The sequence below is a fragment of the Lithobates pipiens genome, unplaced genomic scaffold, assembly GCF_037356315.1.
Source record: "Lithobates pipiens isolate NorthernLeopardFrog02 unplaced genomic scaffold, aLitPip1_a1.2 Scaffold_16, whole genome shotgun sequence".
Classification (NCBI taxonomy): domain Eukaryota; kingdom Metazoa; phylum Chordata; class Amphibia; order Anura; family Ranidae; genus Lithobates; species Lithobates pipiens.
In genome coordinates this window covers 575,941,567-575,957,282 of record NW_027507748.1, presented here as the reverse complement: position 1 = coordinate 575,957,282, position 15,716 = coordinate 575,941,567, and the positions used below count along the sequence as shown (strand labels likewise).

General features: G+C 45.2%; 1 protein-coding gene across 1 annotated transcript in view; it reads left to right on the top strand.

Moving 5' to 3' along the window:
* Positions 1-15,716, top strand: part of ENDOU (endonuclease, poly(U) specific) — a 69,473-nt gene that overhangs the window by 18,860 nt on the left and 34,897 nt on the right. Inside the window, exon 5 of the mRNA XM_077483769.1 lies at positions 1,730-1,912. Within this exon, the coding sequence (XP_077339895.1) occupies positions 1,730-1,912 (183 nt within the window). The remainder of the gene's footprint in view (positions 1-1,729; positions 1,913-15,716) is intronic.

The following is a 15,716-nucleotide window of genomic DNA, read 5'->3' as shown; positions in this document are numbered from 1 at the left end:
TGCTGCTGTTAGACTAATACACCTCACTAACAGATCCACAACTGTTGCCCCTCTCTGCCAATCCCTTCACCCCACCGTTATCTAATTGCTAACCACAACATACAAGGCCATCCACAACATCACCCCCAGCTACATCACCAACCTTATCTGCAGATATCACCCAAATCATCCCCTCCGCTCCTCCCAGGGCCTCCTGCTCTCTAGCTCCCTTGTTACCTCCTCCCATGCTCGTCTTCTGGACTTCTCCAGAGCCTCTCCCATCCTCTGGAATTCCCTGCCCCGGTATATCCAATCAGCCCCTAACTTATCCACCTTTAGGAGATCCCTGAAAGCTCACTTATTTAGGGAAGCCTATCCCACACCCACCTAACAACTGTCCCAGAGCCACCCCCATCAAATCATCCCCCGCAACTATTACCTTTTGTACCACCACCCCTCTCTTTACAAGCTAAGCTCTATGAGCAGGGCCCCCCTGTCCCTATTGAACTGTACTAAAATTGTGCTGTCCCCCCTCTACATTGTAAAGCTCTGTGTAAACTGTTGGCGCAATATAAATTGTTAATAATAATAATAATAATTGTAGAAAAGTGTAATTTCTTCAGTGTCACATGAAAAGATATAATAAAATATTTACAAAAATGTGAGGGGTGTATTCACTTTTGTGAGATACTGTATCTATCTATCTATCTATCTATCTATCTATCTATCTATCTATCTATCTATCTATCTATCTATCTATCTATCTATCTATATCTATATTATTGTTGGAAATAATCCTTATTTTTTTTAAATGCAATTATTTTTAATAGTGTAATTTGTAATTACAAAGACATCATTAAATGTAAAGCATCTCCGATCCCACTGCAACCTGAAGATGACAGTGTTCGGCCCCTTTCACATGGGTCGGATCCGTAATGATCCGCCCTGTGATGATCCGCTTGCTCAGCGGGGATCGCTCCGTTTATTCCCGCTGAGCCGGCGGATGACAAGGCGGTCCCTACACACTGTGCAGGGACCCCCCTGTCAGCTCTCCGCTCTCCTCTATGGGGAATCGGATGAACACTGACCGTCTGTCCATGTTCATCCGATCCGCTCTGCAGACGGATAGAAAAATAGGATTTTCCTCCGTCTGGAATTGGACAATAGCGGAGACGGATGATATCGGGTGTCTGCAGATGTTCATAGGAATGCATGTTTGTCCGTATTTCATCGGCAAACGGATGGATGAAATACGGACATACGTTCCGCATGTGTGAAAGGGGCCTTCATCTGTAGGCTAAAAGCTATATTTTTCAATATTGATGGATTATGATTGTCACTGAGGACCAGAAAAGTCAGTGACACCTGAGATTGAAAGCCATCCACTGTGCAAAGTGTCAGCTACTGGCTCTCACAGGGGAAGGGGGTATTATTGTGTGCCCATGCTGTATGTGGTAGGTAAGGACACCCATAATAAGAAAATATATAAACTGCCATTACTGAACTCAACTTTTTTATATGATAGTTGCCTGATTGTAATGTTAAACCTATGGCATCAACACGTTTAAAGTCAATAACCCAGAGCATGCAGATTTAGATTTCTACATACAGGTACTTTACTAAATGAATGCTTATTAGTAGTAGTCAGTGACTCAAGAAGTAATACAGACAGGCAACTGGCACTTTCAGAATGAGCTTGGGGATGGTAACACATGCCTAAATACATCTGTTTTGACTGTCATCCATACAGATTCCTCCTGTGAGGGAAGATGTGGTGAAAAATATAACAAGAAAAATACATGCCACTGCAATAACAAGTGTTCTAAAGCCAATAACTGCTGTACTGACTATAGTGACCTATGTGGTGAAGATACGAGCAGCACTGACAAGAAGAACAAAGCAGCAACCCGTTCTGATAGCAGTCCCTCTGGAGGTATGCATACCTCCCAACATTTTGAGATGGGAATGAGGGACACCTACTAGCAAACGTATGTAGGCATAGGTCGCACCTCCTGCCACGCCCCCTTAAAGGAGAATTAACCCAAAAAAAAGGTTAATTAAATCCTCAAAGGTTTTTTTTTTTACCACTACTATTCCTTTATATTGGCTTTTAAAATTTACAAATGCAGCAATTTAGATTTTGGATGAAAAGTTTAGCTCTGGGAAACACTTTTTGAAAGATAAAAAGTGCATTTTATATACAACTATATGGATCAGACCAAAATGAGAGACAAATGAGGGGGGAAGAGGGATGGAGAGGGACATTGCTCCAAATCTGGGACAGTCCCTCAAAATCAGGGACAGTTGGGAGCTATGGATATATAGTGTCACCACAGACTCCAAGGTTTCCCTAAATATAAGGCACTGGGATCAAATATGGTGCTCTACATTTCCTTCTCTGTGAACCATTCATAGCACTGTTAGAGCACTGTGTGTGCCGCCATCTTGGATTCCTCCAGATGAGCTCCATTTTCTGTATCATATATCCTTTATATATAGTACTGTGCTCCTCTTACAACCTTTGTTTACATTAAACAGACTGTCAGCAGGTTGGCTGCAGATTGGAAGAAAGCCGAAGTGAAAAACCTCCATTGTCACAGATAGGAGGGGGAGCCATCAGGGTTGACAGGGCAGCCTAAGAAAGTGGCTTTAGTTTGGCTGTAAAGTTTCACACAGAATTCCTGCCCAGTGTATGCAGTATTGGAGTTGGGGAAGCTTGTTGTCAAGCTTCCTTCAGACAGACGACCACCTTCTGAAAAGCGGTCTGCGGTGGAAAGCTTTTTTAAAGCTGACAAATGCACAGTATAATATATGCATACTATATTTGTAAAAGTATTTAATGGCATCCCAGTCTTAGTCCGTAGGGTTCAATATTGAGTTGGCCACCTTTTGCAGCTATAACAACTTGAACTCTTCTGGGAAGACTATCCACAAGGTTTAGGAGCGTGTCTATGGGAATGTTTGGTCATTCTTCCAGAAGCGCATTTGTGAGGTCAGCATATTTGGCAACATTGTAAAAAAAAATTATAGGGACATTTTTTTGGCTGTTGGTGGGGTCTTATAATTAGGGGCAGTGCATGCATTTGTAGGCATGACATAGCAAAATATAAAAATGTGGCACGCTGCTGCGAAAAACTGGCGTGGTTTACACGAATAGTGAGCGTGGCTTAAATGGCAGTGGCTCAAAGGGGGTGTGGTTAGAGTCTGAGATGAATGACGGATTGAGGGAGAAAGAAAGGGGGAAAGAGAGATAGAGAGAGAGAGAGAGAGAGAAAGAAAGAAAGGAGAGAAGAAAGGAAAGAAAGAAAGGGAGGGAAGGAGAGAGAAAGAAGGAAAGAGGAGTGGAGGGACAGCAGGCTCAGATCCTACACCACAATAGAAATGTGTATTCCAGAGTTTAACAAATAAGCAGATAAAGATACTCCAAACACCTGGTGTTAGCGCTTCAATCATCCCGGAACCATGGTTGTGATGGTGTCAGAATGATTGAAGCACATTATTTCTATTATTACATTGTAATATAAAATTAAATCATTCAACTCACCATAATGCTGAATCAGTAGCACCCCTGAGTGTGTCACCTGTCACCTGATGCCATCAGGTGCCCCCAGCAGAGTCCATTCTTGCATCAGGTGCCCCCAGCAGAGTCCATCCTTGCATCAGGTGCTCCCAGCAGAGTCTGTCCTTACATCAGGTGCCCCCATCAGAGTCCCTCCTTACATCAGGCATTCCCAACGGGGTCCCTCCTTACATCAGGTGTCCCCCAGCAGAGTCCTTCCTTACATCAGGCGTCTCCAGCAGAGTCCCTCCTTACATCAGTTGCCCCAGCATTGTCCCTCCTTACATCAGGCATTCCCAGCGGAGTCCCTCTTTACATCAGGTGTCCCAGAAAGTCCCTCCTTACATCTGGCGTCCCCAGCGGAGTCCCTCCTTACATCAGGCGTCCCCAGCGGAATCCCTTCTTACATCAGGCGTCCCCAGCGGAGTACATCCTTACATCAGGCGTCCCCAGCAGAGTCCATAGTTACATAGTTACATAGTAGGTGAATTTGAAAAAATACACAAGTCCATCAAGTCCAACCCATGTGTATGATTATATTTCAGTATTACATTGTATATCCCTGTATGTTGCGGTCATTCAGGTGCTTATCTAATAGTTTATTGAAACTATCGATGCTCCCCGCTGAGACCCCCACCTGTGGAAGGGAATTCCACATCCTTGCCACTCTTACAGTAAAGAACCCAGTACGTAGTTTAAGGTTAAACCTCTTTTCTTCTAATTTTAATGAGTGGCCACGAGTCTTGTTAAACTCCCTTCTGCAAAAAAGTTTTGTCCCTATTGTGGGATCACCAGTATGGTATTTGTATATTGAAATCATATCCCCTCTCAAGCATCTCTTCTGCAGAGAGAATAAGTTCAGTGCTCGCAACCTTTACTCATAACTAATATCCTCCAGACCCCTTATTAGCTTTGTTGCCCTTCTCTGTACTCGCTCCATTTCCAGTACATCCTTCCTGAGGACCGGTGTCAAGAACTGGACAGCATACTCTAGATGTGGCCATACCAGAGTCTTGCAGAGAGGGAGACTGCTTTATCTCTAGTGATGGACGAACTTCCGACGGGACGTTTCGCAAACGCGAACTGCGAACGCGGGCAAAAGTTTGCGAACCGCAAAGTTCGCGGCAGACCCCATTGACTTTAATGTCAGGCGAACCTTAAAAACCTACAGGTCATATTTTCAGCCACAAAATACTTACTAGCTGCGCACACATAGTCCCACCACATGGACACTGACATAACAAAAGTATTAAGTGAATCTGGGATCGACAACGACAAGCATTCTTTTTTTATCTGTGAAATTTTGACAATTCAGTAGCGCATGAAGGCCATAGAGGAGAGGCAAGGTCAGGGCAGGCTATGAAGGGGGTGCCGGAGATGATCAGTGCTACAGTCAGGGCAGCGCAGTCCTGTGCCAGTGTCCTAGTGTGCCAACCTGTGCTTGAGCCCCTCCCTCTGCCCGGCCCTTACCCCACCTATGCAGGGCTCCACTGCGGTGGTCCAGAGGTGCCAGTCCAGTGCTGATCCTCAGCCATGGTGCTGGCACTGCCTGCTGATTGGCTTCTCTGCTGCTATCTCCCTCACTGTCTGAAACCAGCACCGTGATAGAGACTGAGCACTGACACCAGCATCGAGATAGAGAGCACTGACACCAGCACCGAGATAGAAAGCACTGAAACCAGCACCGAGATAGAGAGCACTGACACCAGCACCGTGATAGTGAGCACTGACACCAGCACCGAGATAGAGGGCACTGACACCACACCAGCACCGTGATAGAGAGCACTGACACCAGCACCGTGATAGAGAGCACTGTTGGTGGTAGTGTCTTTGGGGGTGCACACAGCAGAGAGTGAAGAGGGTGCAGGTCGAGAGGATGAGGAGGGTGCAGAAGAGTAAGGCTGTGTGAGCCACTCAACCAAGTCTGGTGCGTCCTTTGATGTAATCGCAAGCACCTTCTGCAATTTGCCACTTTGGCTCAAGTCTGTTGCTCCTGCCCTACCCCTACCACCCCTGTGGAAGGGCCTGTCTCTTCCTCTGCCTGTCATTTTTTAAATGACCCTGTGACAAAAGTCTCTAGAGAAGTGCAGTATGTATGCGGAAGAAGGTATATAACACCCCGCTTCAATCTGTCGTTTTTGGGGGCCACTGGTCTATCACACCAGTTATAATACTTTTTTTTAATTGCGTTTGTCACTCTTTGTAGTATCGCTGCAGAACTGCTCAGCAGTCACAATGCTGCACAGTGGAAATGCACTATACTATGCTTTCTATATGTGCAAGTATTTTATACGTGTATTACACCCCTATATACTTCACACCAAATAGTACACCTATACCAGTCCTTAAAAGGACCTTTGTGGACCTAGTAGCTAGTGATTTGCAGACTGTCCCTCAGTCCCTACACTGATAAAAGACAGCTGCAGAATCGGTCAGCAGTCAAGTATAATAGGCTTTCTATATTTGAAAGAAAGTATATTACACGTGTATTACACGTGTAGAACCCTATATACTGTACATCTATACCAGTCCTTAAAAGGACCTTTGTGTACCTAGTAGCTAGTGATTTGCAGACTGTCCCTCAGTCCCTACACTGATAAAAGACAGCTGCAGAATCGGTCAGCAGTCAAGTATAATAGGCTTTCTATATTTGAAAGAAAGTATATTATACGTGTACAACCCTATATACTGTACATATATACCAGTCCTTAAAAGGACCTTTGTGGACCTAATAGTAATAGCTAGTGATTAAACTGACTGTCCCTGCTCCAAACAGCATCCTGTCCCTACACTGACAAAAGACAGCTGCAGAATCGGTCAGCGGTGCACTCAGCAATCACCAGCACAGCAGTCAGCAGCAGTGCACCAGAACCCTATATACTGTACACCTATACCAGTCCTCAAAAGGACATTTGTGGACCTAATAGTAACTGTCCCTGTTCCACACAGCGTCCTGTCCCTACACTGACAAAAGACAGCTGCAGAATCGGTCAGCACTGCACTCAGCAATCAGCAGCACAGCAGTCAGCAGCAGTGCACCAGAACCCTATATACTGTACACCTATACCAGTCCTTAAAAGGACTTGTGTGGACCTAATAGCTTGTGATTTGTGTGACTACAGTCTGTCACTGCTCCACACAGCAACCTCTCCCTACACTGACATAAGACAAAATGTAAAATGGCCGCCAGATCAGGTCTTTTTATAAGATAATGTCCAATTGTCCATGTGCTGAAATGTCTCAATTGGCTGTCCTGTACCCCATGATGGATGTGTCATCATGGGTCAAAGTTCTTTCACAATGTAAACGCAAATGTCCGCCGTGCGAACAATGCCAGAAGTCCACCGGTTTGGCAAATCGTGAACACGAAAAATTTGCCGCAAACCGCAAGGCCATCCCTATTTATCTCTGGAGTTGATCCCCTTTTTAATGCATGCCAATATTCTGTTTGCTTTGTTAGCAGCAGCTTGGCATTGCATGCCATTGCCGAGCCTATCATCTACTAGGACCCCCGGGTCCTTTTCCAGCCTAGATTCCCCCCAGAGGTTCTCCCCCCAGTGTATAGATTGCATTCATATTTTTGCCACCCAAATGCATTATTTAACCACTTTCAGACCGGACCATTTTGCTGGTAAATGACCAGAGGTCTTTTTACACTTTGGCACTGCGCTGCTTTAACTGGTAATTGCGCGGTCATGCAATGTTGTACCCAAACAAAATTTGCGTCCTTTTCTTCCCACAAATAGAGCTTTCTTTTGATGGTATTTGATTGCCTCTGCGATTTTTATTTTTTGCGATATAAACGTAAAAAGACCGCAAATTTTGAAAAAAAATGATATTTTCTACTTTTTGTTATTAGAAAAATCCAATAAACTCAATTTTAGTCATACATTTAGGCCAAAATGTATTCAGCCACATGTCTTTGGTAAAAAAAAAGTCAATAATTGTATATTTATTGGTTTGCGCAAAAGTTGTCACATCTACAAACTAAGGTACGTTTTCTGGAATTTACGCAGCTTTTAGTTTACGACTGCCTATCTCATTTCTTGAGGTGCTAAAATGACAGGGCAGTACAAAACCCCCCCAAATGACCCCATTTTGGAAAGTAGACCCCCTAAGGAAATTGATAAGAGGCATGTTGAGCCCATTGAATATTTTATTTTTTTGCCTCAAGCGATTGAATAATGACAAAAAAAATTTTTTTTTTTTTTTTTTACACAAAGTTGTCACTAAATGATATATTGCTCACACATGCTATGGGCGTATGTGAAATGACACCCCAAAATAAATTCTGCTGCTTCTCCTGAGTACGGGGATACCACATATGTGGGACTTTTTGGGAGCCTAGCCGCGTACAGGGCCCCGAAAACCAAGCACCGCCTTCAGGCTTTCTAAGGGCGTCAATTTTTGATTTCACGCCTCACTACCTATTACAGTTTTGAAGGCCATAAAATGCCAAGATGGCACAAAACCCCCACAAATGACCCCATTTTAGAAAGTAGACACCCCAAGCTATTTGCTGAGAGGCATGTTGAGTCCATGGAATATTTTATATTTTGCCACAAGTTGCGGGAAAATTACAAACTTTTTTTTTTTTTTTTTTTTTTTCACAAAGTTGTCACTAAATGATATATTGCTCATGCATGCCATGGGCATATGTGAAATGACACCCCAAAATAAATTCTGCTGCTTCTCCTGAGTACGGGGATACCACATATGTGGGACTTTTTGGGAGCCTAGCCGCGTACGGGGCCCCGAAAACCAAGCACCGCCTTCAGGCTTTCTAAGGGCGTAATTTTTTGAGTTCACTTCTCACTACCTATTACAGTTTTGAAGGCCATAAAATGCCAAGATGGCACAAAACCCCCACAAATGACCCCATTTTAGAAAGTAGACACCCCAAGCTATTTGCTGAGAGGCATGTTGAGTCCATGGAATATTTTATATTTTGCCACAAGTTGCGGGAAAATTACAAACTTTTTTTTTTTTTCACAAAGTTGTCACTAAATGATATATTGCTCACGCATGCCATGGGCATATGTGAAATGACACCCCAAAATAAATTCTGCTGCTTCTCCTGAGTACGGGGATACCACATATGTGGGACTTTTTGGGAGCCTAGCCGCGTACGGGGCCCCAAAAACCAAGCACCGCCTTCAGGCTTTCTAAGGGCGTTACAGTTTTGAAGGCCATAAAATGCCAAGATGGCACAAACCCCCCCCCCCCCAAATGACCCCATTTTAGAAAGTAGACACCCCTAAATTTAGGGGTACACTAGTGAGACTAGGTAATAAATGGCGGGTGCCCTGAAACTATAAAAAAATAACTAACCAACCAGCGTCACCTGTAACAGTTATATGGTGATCACTGGTGAAAGGGTTAACTAGGGGGCAATCAGGGGGCTTTATGCGGTAGTATATGGGGGTCCCTGGCGCTATAAAAAGCTGCGGCGAACCTAAATACCTACCTGCCTAACTAGCGTCACCTGTGACACTAATACAGCGATCAGAAAAACGATCGCTTATTAGGCTGGGTTCACACTGGAGCGATGCGGGAACGCCACGAATGCGCGGCGGGTTCCCGCATCGCATGCCTCCCGGCGGCAGTTCACACTGCCCTATGCGAACTGCTGGGAGTGTCAGTGAAATGTTAATGACACCCCCAGATCAGTTCGCATATCGCAGTGCGATCTGCAAACTTGGATCGCATGGTGTGAACACCCATGCGATCCGATTCTGCTGCGGACCAAAAAAAGGGTCCCGTGCGAGTTTGCGGCGGGTGCGGCGGGTGCGACACGAATTCAGCCATACTATCTGTATAGCTGAACTCGAATCGCACAGAGATCGGATGTGATTTGCACTGCAGTGCGGTGCGAATCACATCCGTTCTCATAAACCGCTGCAATGTGAACCCAGCCTTAGTGACACTGGCGACGGGGGGTGATCACGGGGTTAAACCTTTATTGGGGGGGTTAGGGGGGTACCTTAGAACTAAAGGGGGCTAACCCTAACTGCCCTAACAGTTATTAGTCACAAATGACACCTGCCGGGTGATCAGGGGGTTAAACCTTTATTAGGTAATAAATGGCGGGTGCCCTGAAACTATAAAAAAATAACTAACCAACCAGCGTCACCTGTAACAGTTATATGGTGATCACTGGTGAAAGGGTTAACTAGGGGGCAATCAGGGGGCTTTATGCGGTAGTATATGGGGGTCCCTAGCGCTATAAAAAGCTGCGGCGAACCTAAATACCTACCTGCCTAACTAGCGTCACCTGTGACACTAATACGGCGATCAGAAAAATGATCGCTTATTAGGCTGGGTTCACACTGGAGCGATGCGGAAACGCCGCGAATCCGCGGCGGGTTCCCGCATCGCATGCCTCCCGGCGGCAGTTCACACTGCCCTATGCGAACTGCTGGGAGTGTCAGTGAAATGTTACTGACACCCCCAGATCAGTTCGCATATCGCAGTGCGATCTGCAAACTCGGATCGCATGGTGTGAACACCCATGCGATCCGATTCTGCTGCGGGCCAAAAAAAGGGTCCCGTGCGAATTTGCGGCGGGTGCGGCGGGTGTGGCGGGTGCGGCGGGTGCGGCGAATGGCTGAACTCGAATCGCACAGAGATCGGATGTGATTTGCACTGCAGTGCGGTGCGAATCACATTCGTTCTCATAAACCGCTGCAATGTGAACCCAGCCTTAGTGACACTGGCGACGGGGGGTGATCACGGGGTTAAACCTTTATTGGGGGGGTTAGGGGGGTACATTAGAACTAAAGGGGGCTAACCCTAACTGCCCTAACAGTTATTACAGTCACAAATGACACCAATGCAAAAAAAAAAAAAAAAAAAAAAAAAATGACATTGGTGTCACTGTGACTGGGGGGCAGGGGTAATTGGGGGGGTGATCGGGGGGTAAAGGGGGGGTGTGAGTGTGCCTGGCATGTTCTACTGTGTGTGGGATGTGTTGGTGCAACTCACTGATCCGCTCTCCTCCGTGTCGGAACGAAAAATACCGACACGGAGGAGAGAATACATCACTTCCTCTCCTGTGTTTACATTACAGGAGAGGAAGTGATGTCACCGGGGATTTCCATTCGTCGGGAGCGATCGCGAGGGGGTGGCCATGAATGAATGGCCGTCCCCTCGTCCGGGATCGCTCCCGAACGAAAACCGACCGCCGCAGGCACCGGGCGGGGGCCCGATCGGGCCCCCGACCCGCGGGAGGCAAAGGACGTACATGTATGTGCTTATGCCTGCCCGTGCCATTCTGATGACGTACATCGGCGTGCGGCGGTCGGCAAGTGGTTAAAAATGTTCTACATTGGACCTCATTTGCCATGTATTTGCCCACCCCATTAATTTGTTCAGATCTTTTTACAAAGTTTGCACATCCTGCAGAGAAGTTATTGCCCTGCTTAGTTTTAGTATAGTTTAGTATCGTCCGTAAATACAGAGATTGAACTGTTCCTTTATCTAGATGGCAACTCACCTCCTCATAGAAGGTTAATAGATTGGTTTGGCAAGAACGATTCTTCATGAATCCCTGCTGATTACTGCTAATGAAACCGTTCTCATTACTAAAATCTTGTATACAGTCCCTTATCATCCCCTCCAAGAGTTTACATACTATAGATGTTAGGCCAACTGGTCTGTAATTCCCAGGGATGTATTTTGGGCCCTTTTTAAATATTGGTGCTACATTGGCTTTTCTCCAATCAGCTGGTACCATTCCAGTCAGTAGACTGTCAGTAAAAATTAGGAACAATGGTCTGGCAATTACTTGACTGAGTTCCCTGAGTACCCTTGGGTACAAAGAGGACAAGGGGGCACTCTTTACGTCTAGAGGAGAAGAGATTTCATCTCCAAATACGGAAAGGTTTCTTCACAGTAAGAGCTGTGAAAATGTGGAATAGACTCCCTGCAGAGGTGGTTATGGCCAGCTCAGTGGATTGCTTTAAGAAAGGCCTGGATTATTTCCTAAGTGTACGTAATATAACTGGGTACTAAAATTTATAGGTAAAGTTGATCTGGGGAAAATCCGATTGCCTCTCGGGGGATCAGGAAGGAATTTTTTCCCCTGCTTTAGCAAATTGGATCATGCTCTGCTGGGGTTTTTTGCCTTCCTCTGGATCAACTGTGGGTATAGAATTGGGTATATGGGCTGGTATATGTATGTGTGTATATATATATATATATATATATATATATATATATATATATATATATATATATATATATATATATATATATATATATATATATATATATATATATATATATATATATATATATATATGTATATGTATGTATATGTATGTATGTATAGTATATTTTATTTTATTTTATTTTATTTTTTTTGGTTGAACTGGATGGACTTGTGTCTTTTTTCAACCTGACTAACTATGTAACTATGTAACTATGTAACTATGTAACTATCTGTTCCCGATTTAAATCTGTTAAATTTCCCAAGTCTAATTTTAATTCTGTCCTCTGTTAACCATGGAGGTGCTTCCTGTGATCTGTGATGTGTCATGAGGATAAACACTGCAGTTTTGATTACTGAAGCCCCCCCCCCCCCCCGATTCTCTTGTGAAGACTGAGGAGAATAATACATTCAATACCTTTACCATCTCCCCATCCTTTGTAACCAGATGTCCTTCCATATTCTTTATGGGGCCAATATGGTCTGACCTCCCTTTTTTACTGTTTACATACTTAAAGAATTTCTTGGGATTTTTTTTGCTCTCCTCCGCTATGTCTTTCATGTTCTATCTTAGCCATTCTTATTGCACCCTTACACTTCTTGTTGTGTTCTTTATAATGTCTGAATGCTGATGATGATCCCTCAACCTTGTATTTTTTGAAGACCTTTTCCTTTACTTTTATATGCATTTTTACATTGGAGTTAAGCCATCGAGGACTTTTGTTCGCTCTTTTAAATTTATTACCCAATGGGATGCATTGGCTAATGCCCTTATTTAATATGCTCTTACAGCAAACCCATCTCTCCTCCGTGTTCTTTGTTCCTAAAATGTTATCCAAATTTATGCATTCTAACAAGGCTCGTAGTTTAGGGAAGTTGGTTCTTTTGAAATTCAGTGTCTTTGTATTCACGTGTCCCCAGCGGAGTCCCTCCTCCTTACATCAGGCATCCCCAGTGGAGTCCCTCCTTATATCAAGCGTCCCCAGCGGAGTCCCTCCTTACATCAAGTGCCCCCAGTGGAGTCCCTCCTTACATCAGGTGCCCCCCCTTAAATCAGGCCCCCCACTGGAGCCCCCTTAATCAGGCACCCCCCCATTTTTGCTCCCCTTACATCAGTTGTCCCTCCATTGGAGCCCCCCTTACATCGGGCATCACCCCATTGGTGCCCCTTTACATCAGGTGTCCCCCACTGGAGCCCCCCTTAATCAGACGCCCCTATTGTTGCCCCCTTAATCAGGTGCCCCCAATTGGAGCCCCCCTTACATCAGGCTTCCCCCATTGGAGCCCTTCTTACATCAGTTGTCCCCCCATTGGAGCCCCCCTTATATCAGCTGTCCCCCCATTGGAGCCCCCTTACATCAGGTGTCCCTAGCAGAGTCCCTCCTTACATCAGGTGTCCCCAGCGGAGTCCCTCCTTACATCAGACGTCCCCAGAGTGGAGTCCCTCCTTACATCAGATGTCCCCCCATTGGAGCCGCCCTTATATCAGATGTCCCCCATTGGAGCCCCCCTTAATCAGTCGTCCTCCTATTGGAGCCCCCCTTAATCAGGAGTCCCCTTATTGTTTCCCCCTTACATCAGGTGTCCCCCCCATTTGAGCCCCCCTTACATCAGACGTCCCCCTGTTGTTGCCCCCTTTACATCAGGCTTCCCCCCATTGGAGCCCCCTTACATCAGGTGTCCCACCATTTGAGCCCCCCTTAACCAGGTGTCCCCCTATTGTTGCCCCCCTTAATCAGGCACCCCCCTATTGAAGCCCCCCTTACATCAGTTGTCCCCCCATTGGAGCTCCCCTTACATCAGGTGTCCCCCCATTGCAGCCCCCTTACATCAGGTTTAGCGGTGTCTCCACCGCCATTACAGTTTTCCTATTCCCAGAGGGGGAACAAAATAGAGGCGGAGCAGGCCACGTGGCTACAATAGAAATTAAGCTGTGGCGCTGCCCACTCCTGCTCCTTTCTATAACAGGTCACGGACGGACCGGCATCGGGGCGGGGGGTGTTCAGCGCTGCAGCTTAATTTCTATTGTAGCCACCTGTGTTCTTCTTTTGGTCTTCTGGTCTTCTTTAAAATGGTGGCCGGCGGAGACCTTGTCTCCACCGGCCGCAGACCTCTAGTGGCAGCGACGGGTGGCAACGGCGAAAAATAAGAAAAAAATTGATTTCCCAGGACACAATAAAATCGGCAAAAGGGTCTGAATCCCAGGAATGTCCCGGGAAAATCGGGACGGTTGGCAAGTATGGGTCAGGCACTGATGTGAACGAGAAGGCTTTGGCTTGCAGTCTCCGCTCTAATTCACCCCAAAGATGTTCTATTGGGTTGAAGTCAGGACTCTGTGCAGGCCAGTCAAGTTCCTCTACCCCAAACTCGCTCATCCATGTCTTTATGGACCTTGCTTTGTGCGCTGGTGCGCAGTCATGTTGGAACAGGAAGAGGCCACCCCCAAACTGTTCCTGAAAAGTTGGGAGAATGAAATTGTCCAAAATGTCTTGGTATGCTGATGCCTTAAGAGTTCCCTTCACTGGAACTAAGGGACCAAGCCCAACCCCTGAAAAACAACCCCACAGCATAATCCCCCCTCCACCAAATGATTTGGACCAATGCACCACGCAAAGTCCATAAAGACATGGATGAGCAAGTTTGGGGCATCGGAACTTGACTGGCGTGCACAGAGTCCTGACCTCAACCAGACAGAACACCTTTGGGATGAATTAGAGCAGAGACTCAGAGACTGAGAGGAAGGCCTTCTCGTCTACATCAGTGCCTGACCTCACAAATTTACTTCTGGAAGAATGGTCAAACATTCCCATAGACACACTCCTAAACCTTGTGGACAGCCTTCCCAGAAGAGTTGAAGCAGAAGAGTTGAAGCAGTTGAAGCAGTTATAGCTGCAAATGGTGGGCCAACTCAAAATTAACCCTACAGACTAAGACTGGGATGCCATTAAATTTCATGTGCGTGTAAAGGCACGTGGCAATATAGTGTATACGCACACACACACACACACACACACACACACACACACACATTTAGGATTTGTAACCATTTATTTGTATCAAGTGTAGTTATTTTGATTAATTGTGTTCCCCATTTCGTATTTAGGGCCTTCATAGCGGAACTTACGAATCGTTCATATGTCTCAGAGCGCAGTCATTGTTTTAAAAATTCATACCAACCATGAGATTAATTCCTCTGTGAGTCTAAGCACACTGTTACACCACATGTGGCCAGTTTCAGGCCTTTAATTTTGCTAAACCATTTCATACACTCCATAGCCCAATTTGAATCTAGTCGCGCCAGTGGCACAACGATTCATATTGGATCCATTTCATACTCACCACAGTCCGGTTCATATCGGATTAATTTCACGCACTCTACAACCGGTTCATATCGGGTTCATTTCATACACTCTAGAACCGATTTGTATTGGTTTTGTTTCATACACTCTACAACTGGTTTGTATCGGATTAATTTCATACACTTTAAAACTGAGTTATATTGGGTCCATTTCATACACTCTACAGTCTGATTCCAATCTAGTCACATCGGTGGCACTACGATTCATATTGGATCCATTTAATACTCTCCACAGTCCGATTCATATCAGATTCATTTTATGCAACCGATTTGTATCGGATTCATTTCATACACTTTACAACCGATTCGTATCAGATTCATTTCATACACTCTACAGCTGATTCGTATCAGATTAATTTCATATACTCTACAGCCGATTTGTATCAGATTCATTTAATACACTCTACAACTAATTCGTATCGGATTCATTTCATATACTTTGCAAATGATGTGCATCAGATTAATTTCATACACTTTACAACCGATTCATATCAGATTAATTTCACACACTACAACCGGTTCATATCAGATTCATTTCACACACTCTACAACCGGTTCATATCGGGTTTATTTAATACACTTTACAACCGATTCTTATCGGATTAGTTTCA